Below are 16159 nucleotides of genomic sequence, written 5' to 3'. Positions count from 1 at the left end.
ATTTAGCATGGCCAATCCACCTATCCTGCACATCTTTTTTGGGTTGCGGGGGTGAAACCCACACAGACAATAGGGGCTGTTTAGCACAGGGCTAAATCGCTGGCTTTGAAAGCAGACCCAGGCAGGCGAGCAGCATGGTTAGATTCCCATATCAGCCTCCCGAACAAGCCCCAGAATGTGGCGACTAGGGGCTTTTCACAGTAACTTCATTTGAAGCCTACTTGTGACAATAAGCTATTTTCATTTCATTCACACGGAATGTGCAAACTCCTCACGGAGTGACCCAGAGCCGGGATTCGAACCCTGGTCCTCAGCGCCGTAGGCAGCAATGCTAACCACTGTGCCACCGTGCTGCCATGGTGAATTTTTTACGCAAACCTATACGGCTGCTACGTTTCATCTGAAGGAGCGCATCCTCTCTATTGTAATGCTGTCAGCCTGGATTACATGCTCCAATCTAGAGTAGGGTTTGTGCTCACAATCTTCTGAATCAGAAACAATTAACAGACTGGTGAACCAATCTGACACTCAAAATAGGTTTAGGTCTATAAGCTTCACAGTGGCTGGAACCCATTCTCTATTTTGGAACAAAGCAGCCATTTTCTACGCCTAAATTATTTTACTTCTATGTTCCATTCCTGTACTTCTAGAACCAAATATTCAACATTTGGTTGCCTAAGAAAAGGATAAAAGAAATTAATAAAAATTTACTTCGAACTGGACAATCTCTTTGCCCCTATTAGTAACTGTATTCCCTATGCCCCCCCCCCCCCCAACAATTTGATTTGTTACAACAAAGGGGACGGTTGCCACTCATGGGCAATGTTCCCCCAGCTCCATCCTACTCAGTTTACCCATTTACACAAGGGAGCCTGAAGATTTTTCAATAATTTTCACTGTTTAAAATCATTCTCAGTTGTGGTCTTTTCTAGGAAGGCACACTGTTAGTTACCTTAAGACTGTGGCAGTCGGCCTTCTTCCTGAATCAATCCTGATACAATTGAGTAGCTGACTAGGTCACTTCAGAAAGCCAGTGGAAGTTTTTTTAAATTTAAAGTACCCAATTAATTTTTTCCCCCATTCACGGGCAATTTAGCTTGGCCAATCCACCTACCCTGCACATCTTTGGGTTGTGGGGGTGAGACCTACGCAGACATGGGGAGAATGAGAAAACTCCACATGGGCAGTGACCCGGGGCCAGGATTAAACCCAGGCCCTCGGCCCCATGAGGCAGCAGTGCTAACCAGTAGAAAACCAGTGAAGCTAACCACATTGGTGTGGGAATCATTTGGATCAAACAGGGAAAATAGGTTTTCTAGTCATTTTCACAAATTTTCCAGAAATTCTTCATCCTATTATAGAACCATAGAATTTACAGTGCAGGAGGCCATTCGGGTCTTGGGAAAGTGCACCCCACCCAAGCTCATGCCTCCACCTTACCCCTGTAACCCAGCTACACCACCTAACCTTTTGGATACTAAGGGCCAATCCACCTAACCTTAACTTCTTTGGACAGTGGGAGTAAACCGGAGCACCCGGAGGAAACTCACGCAGACACGGGGAGAAAGTGCAGACTTTACACAGAGTCACCGGAACTGAACATAGGACCCTGGAGCTGTGCGGCAGCAGTGCTAACCACTGTGCCACCCATTAGATATAGTTTTATTTATAGTTTCATTCATAAATAAATTGAACTCAATTTTAAATTGTCATGGTGGAGTTTAAACATGAAAAAAAGAAACATTTGGCCATTCAAGACTGCTCTGCCATTCAGTAAGGTTCTGCCAAGAGTTTCTACCTCAAGTCCATTTACCCATCCCATCCCCTAATTCCACAAGTGTCGAAAATCTGTTGAGTTTGAATGTATCCCTTGACTGAATATTCACACCGTTTTGGGGTACAGAATTCCAAAAGTGCAAGTATATATTGATGGATTCTGTAACTTGAGATAAGTTGTTTTCACCCAATACTGAAAAGTGATCAGAGACAAATTATTTTAAGTATGCAAATATCAAAAACAACAAGGCAATGATGTCTCAGCTTCGGAGAAGAATTATAGGAAAAAACTCCACCACTTAAGCCAAGATGTAAATGACAAAACAGCACGTTGCAGAGAGCAGAGTGTGAAACATGGTCTGGACACATTCATTCAATAGCAGAGTGCCATTATTTTAAGAGATTATCAGGATCATCTGGCGCTACACGGAGCTTGGAATTGTCAGCTCATCAAGAGTCTATGCATGTCACTGGATTACAAGCACAGTACTGCTAAATTGGTAAAGTACAAATAAGGCTTTGGTATAAATTATCACTTTTTTTCAGCCATTACTGCTGTCAGACAATTATTTTCATCAAAAACCCGTGCTGCTTCCCAAGGGTCAACCAAAGTTCATAATATTTAGTCTTAGAAAGTATTCCCCCCCCCCCTCACCCCCCAGCATTGTATGCATTCTATAGTCCCCAGTGATAACGACACAATGGAAATGGACAGAACTGGTTAGTACCTGTACAGGCACTCAGATTGAAAATTCACATGTGCATAAAAGGAGAGATGTCGGTCTAATTTACAGTTTGATCTCAGAGGGAGAAGGGACTTTTAATAGAAACAACCTACTTGCATAGTAATTCACTACTCAATCAACAGCTCCACTGTCTCAAAGTGCTTTGCTCAGCATTCATGTACCTTCCACAGTAATTACTACTCGGTAAATGGCAAAGCAGTTATAGGAGAGATGATGATACCTGTTACTTCAAATTAAGTGGTATTAATTAGAGCATCTATTTAGAAATTTGCTGAACTGCTAAACAAAGCAATCAGCCAATAGCTGTACCTGATGTTATCTGCTGGTTCATCATCATCATCGTCCCCATTCTTCCGCTTCATTCCTAGAGGCACCGGGCTTCCATCTGAATTATTGTTCTGAGCTGATGTCTAGAAAATTAAAAGGGAAAATGTAAAAATTTAATTTAAGTGCTTTGAAAACAACGTGACTGGTTCAAAAAGAAATTGCAACTTAAGGTAAACTTTGCCTGCAACCACGTTGGCGTTCAATGTGCTCTTTTTGGAGCTATGACCTAGTAAGTCACAGAAATCCACATCAAAATGAAATGCCAACAAGCTCAAAGAAAAGCAACAAAACAGGCTGACAATCTCACAATCAAACAGTGCCAATAAATGATACAATATCACTTCAGTCAGTAGGGCACAATGATGCCTTCTTAGGGGCTAGTTTAGCTCACCAGGCTAAATCACTGGCTTTTAAAGCAGACCAAACAGGCCAGCAGCACGGTTCGATTCCCGTACCAGCCTCCCCAGACAGGCTCCGGAATTGTGGCGACTAGGGGCTTTTCACAGTAACTCATTGAAGCCTACTCGTGACAATATGCGATTTTCATTTTCATTCAAATAACGAGCATGCACTTGAATCTATGCAAAGATCCATCATCAATTCTGCAACATTCTTTCATATTAAATTCTCTAACAGTACCACATTAAGAAACATATTGCACCAATTTTATATATCCTTGTACTGCGTATTAATAAGTTAAGCTTCTGATTTCATATCAGTGGAAGGCAACAAATCTTGTTTCCACCCAAAATCAGCATTACATGTTTGCGTTTAAGTATAGCAAATGCTGTGGGCCAAAGAGAATGCAACCTACTGCACCCAGGTCTGGGCGCAAGAGTTCGTGCCAGTCAGGGCCAATTGGACAGAACATAATAATCTTTATTAGTGTCACAAATAGGCTTACATTAACACTGCAATGAAGTGACTTCCGGTGATGACGATGTGCTGAGCAGTCGCACAATCAGGTGCCTCTCCTCCAGTGGACCGAAAATAGCCAGTTTTCAACGGAAACTCGCAACAACTCATTCCCCAACATTACAAGGAGAGAGGAAGGAAGAAAGAGGGGGCAAATATAAGAAAGATGCCTGTAAAAAGCCAACTAGGGGCCAAACAGTGATAGGAGTGGAAGGAGCCAGTAACACCAGCATTCGGACGAGCCAAACCAGCGCACGAGGCGGCGGAGCTCAAGTTTCGCTGGAGCAGGAAGGGCAGGGCAGCCAAGAACAAATCCCTCCCACACCTGGGGGATGGGGGAAAGAGAGAGAGCTGAAAGGCATCCTTCACAGAGGCATTAAGGAGCACCCGCAGGAGATACAAGGCGGAGATAAAAGCGGATATTCAGTCCGCAGTGAAGGATGTGGTGGCCGAGACTGTGGCCTAAATACAGCTCACCCGGAGCAGAGGAAGAGAAGAGGCTGGAAGCCCAAGAGGCGGTCAAAGACATGGAAAAGGCCGCAACTGACCAGAGCGATTGGATCATGGCACTGGAGAAAGAGGTCGTGACACAGGGCAGTCTGAGGGATAAAGTGGAGGATCAGGAGAAACGCTCAAGGAAGCAAAACCTTGCAGTTTGTGGGACTACCAGAAGGAATCGAAGGCAGAGATCCCACTGTCTATGTGGCTCAGATGCTGGGCAACTGGTGGGAAAGGAAACTTTCCCCAACCCACCAGAAATGGACAGGACACTACGATCGTTGCGCCCAAAACCACTAGCCAGAGAACAACTGAGGGCAGTAATCGTCAAAGTGCACCGGCACCAGGACCGAGGAAAGAATCCTGCGCTGGGACAGGCAGCGAAGAACTGTAGCTGGGAAGGACATAGAATAGGATTTTGCAGGACATTGGGGCTGACCTGGCCAAAGCAAGGAACACTTCTTTACCACCCGAGAGGACCGCATCACACGGGAGATCGCGACTTCGTTCGACGGAGAACGAGAGCAGCGGAGAAGGAAAGGGAGTGGCAAGCGAGAGAGTGCAGAGAAAGACAGGGAAAGAATGGGCAGAAACTACAGAGAGCAGGCGAGGGAGAAACGAGACAGTAGCTCCTGAGAGGAGGTCACCGCACTAACGGAAAGCTAGTGCGGATAGCATGCTACAGAGAAAAGCAGGGGGGGGGGGGGGGGGCATAGGGAGGAGTAAAAAAAATAGGGCCGAGCGAGGGGGGAAAAATGGCTACAAGGGCCGCAACCAGCCCCACCCAATACAAGCTATGGCGAAGGGAGGACTCCCCATGTGGTAGAGTGCACAGTTGCCAGCCATGTAGGGTGCCTCCTTGACGTCGGAACTCAACGGCCCAGGGAAAAGATCTAGTGTCTTCACCCACCTACAAAACATGAAAGCCAACATAGTCTTCCTCCAAGAGACACACCTGAGAGATCAGGGACCGACTGCGGGTAAGGAAGGGCTGGATGGGATAGACCTACCATTCTTGTTATGGGACGATCATCAGGGGGTGGCAATACTGATGTTTGAGTCGGCGAAGATGGTTATGGACCCATGGGGACCTACGTCATGGTCAGCGAGACCCTAGACGGGGTACCAGTAGTACTCGTTACGTGTACACTCCCAACTGGGACGGACACTAAATTCATTTTTTTTTTAAATGGCAGAAAGCCACGCGACATAGCGACGCCACCGACTAAGCATGGTGGTGGTGGTGGTTGGGGGGGGGGGGGGGGGGAGAGAGAGAGAGATGAGAGATGGAGCGAGAGAGAGAGAGAGAGGACAACAATTTTAAACTGTGTATAGGACCCATGGACAGACAGGTCAAACCCCAAAGCAAGAAAGGCCTCGAACATGACGAAGCAACTCTGTCATTTGTGGAGCAGATGGAGGCGGTGGGCCCCTTGGAGGTTTACCCACCCAGGGGAGAAGGAGTTCTCCTCCTTCTCCTCAGTGCACAACGTATACTCCAAGATCGCCTTCTTTGTGGTGGGAAAATCGGTGCTTCCAGGGCTGGTCACAGCAGAATATTCTGCAATCGTAATCTCCGACCACGCTCCACATTATATGGATCTGAGATTGGAGATGGGCAGGCCCAATGTCCCACATGGTGATTGGACTCTGCCCTACTGGCCGACATGGCTTTCAGCGACAGACTATCACAGGCCAGGGTTGAGTATACATAAAACAACCAAAACGGGGAGGTCTCACCCACGTTCTGGGAGGCGCTAAAAGCTCTGATCAGAGGGGAAGTTATCGCCTTCAAAACGCAAAAAGACAGCGAGGAAAGGGCGGCTGGGCAGCAGTTGGTCAACTCCATACTGGAAGTAGACCATAAATACTCCAAGGCCCCGACCGCAGAGCTCCTGGCGGAGGGGAAAAAGCCACAAATGGACTTTGATCTGCTCTCCACGAGGAAGGCAGTGCATCAACTCCACCAGGCACACGCTAATAACACGGAGACAAAGCCAGCCGCCTGCTGACACACCAGCTGAGAAAGCAGGCAGCCACTGGAGAGATTGCGCAAATTAGAGACAACAGAAGAACACTGGAAACAGACCCAGAAACGTCAACAAAACCTTTGAGGCCTTTTACCGGGGGCCGTACACCTCAGAGCCCCCACCAGGGGAGTCCGGGACGAAACAGTTCCTCGACGGACTGGACATGCCAGTTGTGGGGGGGAACAGAAAACGGGGCTTGAAAGCACCGCTAGAACTGGAAGAGATCATGGAGAGTATTAGCTCCATGCTTGTGGGGGAAGGCACCAAATGAATTCCCGGCAGACTTCTACAAAAAATTTGCGACAGCACTGGCCCCGCACCTGCAGGACATGTTCACAGACTCACTGGCAAGGGGCTCACTGCCACCTACACTAGCACAGGCCTCAATCGCGCTAATACCTAAGAAAGACAAAGACTCAACGGAATGCAGGTCGTACAGACCCATCTCACCACTAAACGTAAGAGGACAAAATACTGGCCAAGAGCTAAAAGGCTGGAGAACTGCGTTCCAGAGGTGGCAGGATCAAATGGGCGTTGTCTAGGGTAGACAGCTAACATCAGGCACCTGCTGAACGTGATCATGGCCCCCTCCAGGGAGAGAACACCCAAGGTGATTGTCTCCCTGGACGCAGAAAAGGCCTTTGACAGAGTCAAGTGGAAGTGAGGATGTGAAGCAAGGGTTAAGAGCCAGAAAGAGCCAGAATGAATGGGATACATTAGTGGAAAATCACAAGTGGAGGAGCTTGTTATTGAAGCCATTGAAGGAGAATGAACTTGTTGAGATAAGGGAGTTGATATTTGAATTCGTGAGCCGACTCATGACTATAAGCCGAATAGCCTTGAGAAACAAGGAGCATGGCCGGATGACAGGATATGAAATGTGGGAGCCGCTTGCAACTATAGCTAACACCTACTAATTAAGCTAAGACTGCTACATACTCATGTGCCAATAGATAACCTCAGTCTGTAAAATCATGTATTGGAACTATGGCAATAACAAATTTATGCTTTGTAATGGGGGCAAGCTCAAGTGAATGTAAGGGACAGCCCCCTAATAATACATATAAAAAAAGGATGTTTTGAGCAATACTTTGGCACTCTCCGAGGTGGTTCCCCGGAATACCTAGAGAGCGGCCCCGATCGCAATAAAGAATATTCTGAAGTACAAACGTGTTCGAGATTGTTTCCTCCGGACTGAGAGACAAGTAAATTAGAGACGCATTCACAGAAGTACCTCAAGAGGTACTCAAGCGGTTCGGGCTCAGAACAGTGTTCACCTCCTGAGTGAGGTTCCTGTTCAACGCTCCCATGGCGAACGTACGGATAAACAACACCAGCTGCACAGAGGCACCAGTGCCCGCTGCTGTTCACCCAGCGATCGAACCACTAGCAATCGCTCACAGAACAGCAAAAACTGGAATTGGATCCAAAGGGGAGCCAGAGCACAGAGGCTCACTCTATGCAATTGACCTGCTCCTCTACATCTCGAACCTACAAAGCAGCATGGAAGGAATCATCACGCTCCTGAAAGAGTTTGGTGCCTTCTCGGGCTACAAACACAACATGAGCAAACGCAAGATCTTCCCGGTGAACTCACTAAGGGAGGGCGGCACTGGCGGGACTGTCGTTTAAACAAGCCCAACACAAATTCCACTACCCGGGATCCAAATCGCTCATGACTGGACGGGTGTTCACAAGTGGAACCTGACCAGCCTGACAGAGAAAGTCAAAAAGGAGCTGCAGAGATGGAACACACTCCCACTTGCCCTCACGGGGAAGAATGCAGACGATCAAAATGACCTCTTCCTACTTAGATCCATCCCGATCTATAGCCCCAAGGCCTTGTTCAACTCATTGGACAAGCTAATCATTGCGTTTGTATTGGGGGAGGGGTTGGGAAGAATGCTAGAATCCCAAAGAAGGACTTCCAGAAAACAAAGTCGAGGGGAGGGTAAGCCCTCCCAAACCTACAGTAGCACCTTTGGGCAGAGACAGCAGAAATAGTAATGGGATAGATTAAGGAGCCAGAAGCTGAGTGGGTGCCCGCAGAGGAGGCCTCCTGCAGGGGGACCTCGCTCTGGACCCTCGCCGCAGCGGCACTCCCATCCCCACCTGAGAAACACTCCCAACAGCCCAGTGATGGTAGCCACCCTCCGGACATGGAACCAGCTATGACAGAAATTTGGCTGTACCGAAATGTTCGACAAAACCCCCATCAACAACAACCATAAGTTCGCGCCAGCACTCACTGACGCCATCTTTAAACTGTGGAGACAGGACGGTGGGGGGGGCACCGACAGTCAGGAACTTGTACACCGACGGCAGTTTCATAACATAGGACAAACTGAGAGATTCCAGCTAGCTAAGGGCAACAAACTCAGGTACCTGAAATTAGAAACTTCCTACGGAAGGAAACAAGACGTACCCGCAACCGCCACGACAAACGTTACTACAAAAATTACTGGACGCAAACATTCTAGGTAGAGGAAACTGTAGCGACATGTACGAACGACTGGTAGAGGGCCAGCACTGAACTGGACGTGATGAGGAAGAAATGGGAGGAAGACTTGGGGCTCGAAATAGGGTGGGGGCGGCTCTGGAGCGAAGCAATATAGAGTCAACTCCACTCCACATGCGCAAGACTCAACGTAACGCAACTAAAGGTGGTACATAGAGCTCACTTAACAAGAACCTGAAAGAGAAGGTTCTTCGTGGAGGTGGAAGACAGATGCGAATGGTGCCAAGGAAGCCCGCTAACCACATGCACATGTTCTGGTCTTCAGACTTGCTGGGTACTGGACAGCCTTCTTCGAGGCAATGTCCAAAATGATGGGGATGAGGGTGGAGCCGTGCCAGAAAGTGGCGGTCTTCGGGGTATCAGACCAGCCAGATCTCTTCGTGGGGAGGAGGGCGGATGCCCTTGCCTTTGTCTCCCTGATCGCCCGCCGTAGAATCCTGTTCGGCTGGCGGTCAGCAACACCACCCAAAGCTGCAGACTGGCTGTCCGATCTCCCAGAAACTCCAAATGGAGGAAAACCAAATTCGCTATCCGGGGACAGAAGATGGCTGCCTCAGAACATGGGAGCCATTCACCCAACTGTTCCAGGACCTGTTTGTGGCCAAAGAGCAAACAAATAGACAAACAAGTAGCCAAGAGCCAAGAGAAAGTAGCCAAGGCATGAGAGAAGAGAGGGAAGGTGGGGAGGGGCACTGCAAGAGAGAGCAGCCAAACACAGTTGAAAAGAAAGGCGAGTAGCAGAGAGGGAGGTGAGGGGAGGGGAGGGGGGCGAGCAGGGATGGGGTGGAAAGGGGGGTACAGCAAGGGAGGAAGGACATGGGGAGGAGAACAGCAGAGGGGGGAAATAAGAGCAACACAAACTGGAGTGAGAGCACAGTAAACGACAACGACCTCACAACGAGCACAGCAGGGCAAACAAAAGTAAGAAAGTACAAGAAGGCACAACGGACGGCCGAAGCGGAGGCAAATGCACAAAAACAAAAAAGAAAACTGATCGAGATGCAAGTGACATCAATTCCACCCGGTTTTGTTTTTGCTTGTTCTGTATTCAACAGAAAAGGAGTGGGGAGGGCTTCGGCATGTGTAATGTTTCTCTCTTCTTTGCTTCTCTGTATATACACTTCCAGTTATTTTCCCACCACTTGGTTTTTTAGTTTTTTTTTAAATAACAATATTTTTGTTATTTCTTTTTGGTTTCTGTGTGTACATCTGCAAATATACCATGTATAAAACCCAATAAAAACATTCTAAAAAAAACACTGCAATAAAGTTACTGTGAAAATCCCCGCATTGCCACATTCCGGTGCCTGTTCGGGTACACAGAGGGAGAATTCAGAATGCTCAATTCATCTAACCTGCACATCTTTCCGGACTTGTGGGAGGAAACCGAAGCACCGGGAGGAAACCCATGCAGGCACGGGCAGAAAGTGCAGACTTCGCACAGACAGTGACCGAAACCAGGAATCGAACCCGGGTCCCTGGTGCAGTGAAGCAACAGTGACTAGAACACAAAGGCTTTGTATGAAATTCTGTTGTCAACTGCCTTAAGAAAACATTGGTGTATGTTAATGAGACAATGCTCCATGAAAGTAGCAGCCAGACGTTTCCTACAATTATTTAGTGCACACATATGCTTACATAAAACAATGTGCATTTCTTTCAGCAAGACCAGATTCTATTCAACATGCAATAAGCCTTTCAATTTTTTTCTCCTTCCTTCCGGCCCATGCTGGAGAAGGGGAGCAAGTGACTACACACCAGGCACTTGCAACTGGTGCTCAAAATTAGTTGCAAAATCATCACTGGAACAACGGAGCCAGATTTCCAATGTCATGATCAAAATTCAGGCTAGTGAATATCAATGTAACACACATCTACCACCTGCAGCACAATACATCTTCTGAAATTTAACCACAATTTTCGATCAATGGCAATTTACCACTCCAATTCCATACAACCTCTTTTTGGGGAACATTGTCCATCCATTTAAAGAAGTCAGAACCAAAATATCATTGAAGTGTCAGGACAGCACCATAAAACATGTTTTTATATATTTTAAGCTCATTTAGCGATAAATATAAATCATCCCACAGGAAGAGGGGAAAAAATTAGCATTTTACAAACAGGGTAGGACTGTTTCTGAGAAAACATTTGAAACTAAACCAGTAACTTATTAAAACAAAAATGAGCATCTGCGAAGGGAGAAGAGTGCTAATGTTTCGAGTCTAGGTGACCCTATCAATTTTAGTGACTGGATCCAATTTTATTTAATTTTTTCAAAAATTAATTTCGAATACCCAGTTATTTTTTTCCAATTAAGAATCAATTTACGTTTGCTGCACATCTTTTTGGATTGTTGGGGTGAGACCACGCAAACACGGGGAGACTGTGCATACTCCACACAGTGAGTGACCCGGGGCCAGGATTGAACACAGGTGATTGGCGCTGTCCAATTTTATTTAATAGACAAATCATATTGATAGGCACCTACAGAGATTATAAACACCGAATGGTGCAATAAGGAGGTTTTCAGCGGATATCAGGCTAAATATTAAATACAAACCAAACAAACATTTTTTCTCTGAAAACGTTTCAGAAAATGAAATTATGAACACCGACATGATGTCAATTTGGTAGCCTCAATTCTCTCACTGGCCTTAGTCATCCCAGTCATACATCAGTCACTTACCAGGTGCTTCAAGTTCCACCCAAATTTAAACGTAGAAAAATGCTTTGTACAGCATAAATCATTATCATGCGTTATTAAATTGTGTTGCATATTTGGGTTGGTATAGCTCACTGTTCAAAATGACATCCAGAGCCATAAATTAATTAAGTTCTATCGTAAAACCAAGCTCCTGTCTACAGTAAGGTCAATTTTTTTTAGCATTAAAAAGAAACGAATGAGACAGCAGTTCATGGGCAGCAAAGTTCTGTGGTGTGTATATGCACACATGGCCACACAATCTGAAATTCACACACATTGAAACAAACAGGCAGGGAGCTCGAGTGGGTGGCTGAACATCAAGCCCTAACAAGTGAGAGGCTGAAGAGTTAAGAAAAAGTGCAGCTATAATTAGGAGGAGTAGAGAGTTCAAGCAAGGGGCAATTATACAGAAGTGAGAATTGCTGGGAGAAGGGCAAGATGGCAAGGAGCTACTGAGCTCCAGAAGTTGAGAACGCTCTGGATTCATTAGTTAATGGTTGTGGGAGGGAGAGAGAGTCGGAAAAATATCCAGGAAGCAGATTACTATAGGGAAGGGCTGAATCAGCCTGGGGCATCTCCGGTTGCCAGCGCTGAAATAAAGCGAGACTCGGGTGCTCCCAATTCTGCAGCTTTCAACTGCCCTAGACTCAGCTCGGAGTTGAATGGCCAAGAGAGGCTTACAGCAACTAAAGTTAGGGACACATCTTATCATGACCAGATGAGTGAAGCTGAACAAATGATTTAGTCCCAATGAACTCAATGCTCTCTGATGCACAGGTTTATGATGCAGGCTAGGTTGTTGATCATATATATGGTAGATGATCATTAAAGATCAACGTTTCACTTTGGCTGAGCCACATACATTAGCCTGGGAGCCATTAGCCTGGGAGCCACAAGTTCATTGAAGCTGTCTAGGTTAATTGGTAATGGATGAGAAATCCAATTATGAGAGTTTCATTTCACTGTTTAGTAAGGTGAATGGATTTTTAAAATAGTTTTTATGATTGAGGCCCAGACTTCCAATCTGTCCACATACTCAGCTATCCACTTGCAAATTCATCTACTTGCCTGGAAGCAAGAGCCCTCGTGTCCAAAAAGTGAAGTTAACAGTCTAGGCATGGATGCGAGTGGAAGAATGAGCCCCGTGGAAGGAAATGAATGTTTCCTCTCGGGTGCATATATATTCATATGGTACACTGGAATGTATCATACATTGAACTAAAGAGACATCTCAAAATCCATACAAATTCAGTAACGCTTATAACCTAAACTACGAGGACAAGTGGTGCTCAGATGAGTTTGTAGCCTGCCTGATACAAATAAAATTTAGATGGAACATACCAGTAACTTCACAAAGTCTGAATATTTTGACAGAAAATTTCATTAATTTGTTCCATAATTATCTTACTCCCATTTCAATCGGATTGTTGAAATAACTTCACTCCTTAAATTGTTGCGGATTATTGAATAATGAATCTCAGTGGAAGGCAGAAGAACTTCCATTATTTGAAACTGTGCTTCTCTCACCTCAGTCACCCTATTTCACCAAGTACTACAAGGTCAGTTACTGTACAATCCGATGCATGGCAAGGCTCCCTTCATTCTGCTCCTTTTCTCATTACTGAAATATTTTTCACTTTTGGATTTTCAGTCCATCCCATTTCACTGTACTGTTAGTAAATGAATTTTGATGCCACTTTGCTTAACCATCCACAGATTAAGAGGCTGCAGCAAAACATACGTACTTTTATATTCCATGCACCTTGCAATAAATGCTAATATTCCACACGCCTTCCTAATTACTTGCTGTGACTGCACAAAAAGTGATTCATGCACCAGGAAACCTAGACCCCCTTGTATCAGTGGGTTAATTATGCATCTTAAAGGGGATAAGACAAGAAAGTGGAGCTGAGACCACAATCATATCAGGAAGACATCCAGATGAATCCTAAAACCTATCATAGTCTCACCTTATTTTGTTGATCTCTACCCTGTACTCTCATTTCATAAGCTGTCTGTCTTGCATTCTGCATGGGCTGTGGCCTACCACTCCGTTGACCCAGAGGTTGCGGGGCAAGTTGTCCACCAAGAACAAAAGATGCTGACTCGGTCTGATAAAAGAGCAAAGGTGACAGGTATAGCAATGGTTAAAAAATGAAATGGCTGCAGCTAGCAAAGAACAGTCAAAATACATTATTAACAGGATACAACAGAAGGAAAAAGCACATCAAATTTCCATAACAAATCAAGAGGTAGATCACCAAGAGTCTTACAAGTTTCATCAAATAAAAATCAGGAAAGTTTGCGTTGTATAAAAACCAGGACTTTAATCTTCATAGAGACTGATTAAATCAAAATTGGCAACGGTCGTCTTCGCAACAGTTTCCTGAAACAATACACTGTGAAGCCAACTAGATAAAGTTATTTAGATCTAACCTCCCCGAACAGGCACCGGAATGTGGCGACTTGGGGCTTTTTACAGTAACTTCATTGAAGCCTACTTGCGACAATAAGCGATTATTATTATTATTAGTATTGTGCAATGAGGCAGGCCTAATTAGAAATTTCATAATAAAGAACCTCGGAGGAGGGGAGCGGGGAGGAGAGAGATCCTAAATACTCCAGCCCCAAACAAATATATTAAACTTAAACAAAGGCAATTACAGAAGTACACTGAAAACAGTAAACTATGTTGTCTGGCACTCACCCCATCAAACCTCTCTACAAAGTGGAATTCCTGAAGTTCCCAATGCAAATCATTACTCTACCAATTGAAAATAATAATGAAGCTGTAACCCATACCTATAATGGAACTCTCCATTGACCGGCATTGTTGATGACTGGCACTACCCATTCCTTCCACATGCCAGATAATAAAGATTTTACTGGACAAGCAGAAAACTGGCCAAGATTGATTGGGTAAATAAACTAGACGATATGGTGGTAAATAAACGGTGGCAAATTTAAAGAAACAATTACAGGTGTTCAAAAAAATATGTTCCATCAGTAAACAAAACCTCAGCAAAAAGATATATCTGTGGAAGTTAAAGATAGAATCCGATTAAAAGAGGCAAAGAATAGAAAGTCTGAGGATTGGGAATGCTTTAGAAACCAGCAAGGACGACCAATACGTTGAAATGGGAAAAAATAGAATACAAGAGTAAACCAGCAACAAATAAAAACAGATTGCAAGAGCTTTTACAGGAATATTAAAAGGAAGAGAGTAGCTAAAGTAAATGGCAGTCCCTTAGAGGTAGAGACAAGAGAAATTACCATGGGAAATTAGTAAAGAGCTGAGAGGCTGAACAAATCCTCTGTGCCTTCACAGTAGAGGATCTAAATTACATTTCAGAAATAAAGGGTAACCAAAGGGCAAACAAAAGTGAGCAACTTGAGCTAATTGATATCAATATGATAACTGTACGGAGAAATCCAAGGGAATAAAAGCCAAAAAATCTCCTGGATATGGTGGTCTTTCACAGTGGGTTCTAAAAGAGTTACTAGATGCACTGGTTATGATTTTTCAAAGTTGCCTATATTCTAGGATGGTCCGGGCAGACTGGAAGTTGGCACATATAACACCGGTTTTCAAAAATGCATATATAACCCGGCCGGATTTGAGAACCGGTTGCATGCTGTCGACTGTGTTTAGAGTTTGATGGAGCACATTGTATCGAGTCTTTGAGGCCAGTCAGTCAAGGATTCCGACCACTGGTCTTGCGGTGTCTCATCCTCTATGTTCGACAAGATCGGGCAGAGGCTGCCGAATGCAAAGGGTCTTTGCCTCTGCTGGGACCTAGGTTTCTTATTATCAGGGTTCCGGGACAGTGACATGGCAGAGATGTAGGGGCTTCGGTAAAATTCTCAATGGATCCTGGATGTTGCTCGACGGATGCGTCCATGGCTTTAGCCTTTCTAAGCACCTTGTATTTCACCTTTTATCCTGGCATGGAAGTCCTCCTCGTGGGTGAAGAAAGGTTATAGCTACTAGTGCCTTTTTTTTTTGTATTTTTGTTGTTCTGGGATTATGGTATCTTTGCCATTCTCCTATGAAGGTTGTAAAGACCCTTTCTGTCAACTCTCACTATTTCTCATTACTTAATTCTCATGGCTTTTACTTTGTCAATATCATTTTTGATCCATGGATACTTAATGGACATATACATTTAAGACGAGCAGAGCAAGTGAGGAACTCAAAAGTTCAATATAGTACACTGTGCTAAGATTTAGATTTAAAATTTTTCCAATTAAGGGTCAAGTTAGCATGTACAAACCACCTACCCTGCACATCTTTGGGTTATGGGGGTGACACAGGGAGAATGTACAAACTTCACATGGAGTGTGACCCGGGGCTGTGATCGAACCTGGGTCCTCGACACGGTGTGACAGCACTGCCTAGCCACTGTGCACCTTGGCGCACGAGTGTGGTGGGGTGCCTGCCTGTGTGGGGTGGTGTGTACGCGCATTGTTTGAGATGGCGATCAAGGCCAGAAGCACGGGTTCAATTCCCATACCGGCCGAGATTATTCATGAAGCCCCGCCTTCTCAACCTTGCACCTCACCCGAGGTGTGGTGATCCTCTGGTTAACTCACAAACGGTTAGCTCTCCCCCTCAAAGGGGAAAGCAGCATTTGGTCATCTG

At 45.3% G+C, this 16159-nt stretch overlaps 1 protein-coding gene across 1 annotated transcript in view; it reads right to left on the bottom strand.

The window, feature by feature from the left end:
- Positions 1-16159, bottom strand: part of xrn2 (5'-3' exoribonuclease 2) — a 108555-nt gene that overhangs the window by 56911 nt on the left and 35485 nt on the right. The window contains 2 exon segments of the mRNA XM_038806018.1: positions 2832-2932; positions 13488-13628. Coding sequence (XP_038661946.1) covers positions 2832-2932; positions 13488-13628 — 242 coding nt within the window.

The sequence above is a fragment of the Scyliorhinus canicula genome, chromosome 1 (genome assembly GCF_902713615.1).
Source record: "Scyliorhinus canicula chromosome 1, sScyCan1.1, whole genome shotgun sequence".
NCBI classification, from domain to species: domain Eukaryota; kingdom Metazoa; phylum Chordata; class Chondrichthyes; order Carcharhiniformes; family Scyliorhinidae; genus Scyliorhinus; species Scyliorhinus canicula.
This window is presented reverse-complemented; position numbering and strand designations above follow the sequence as displayed.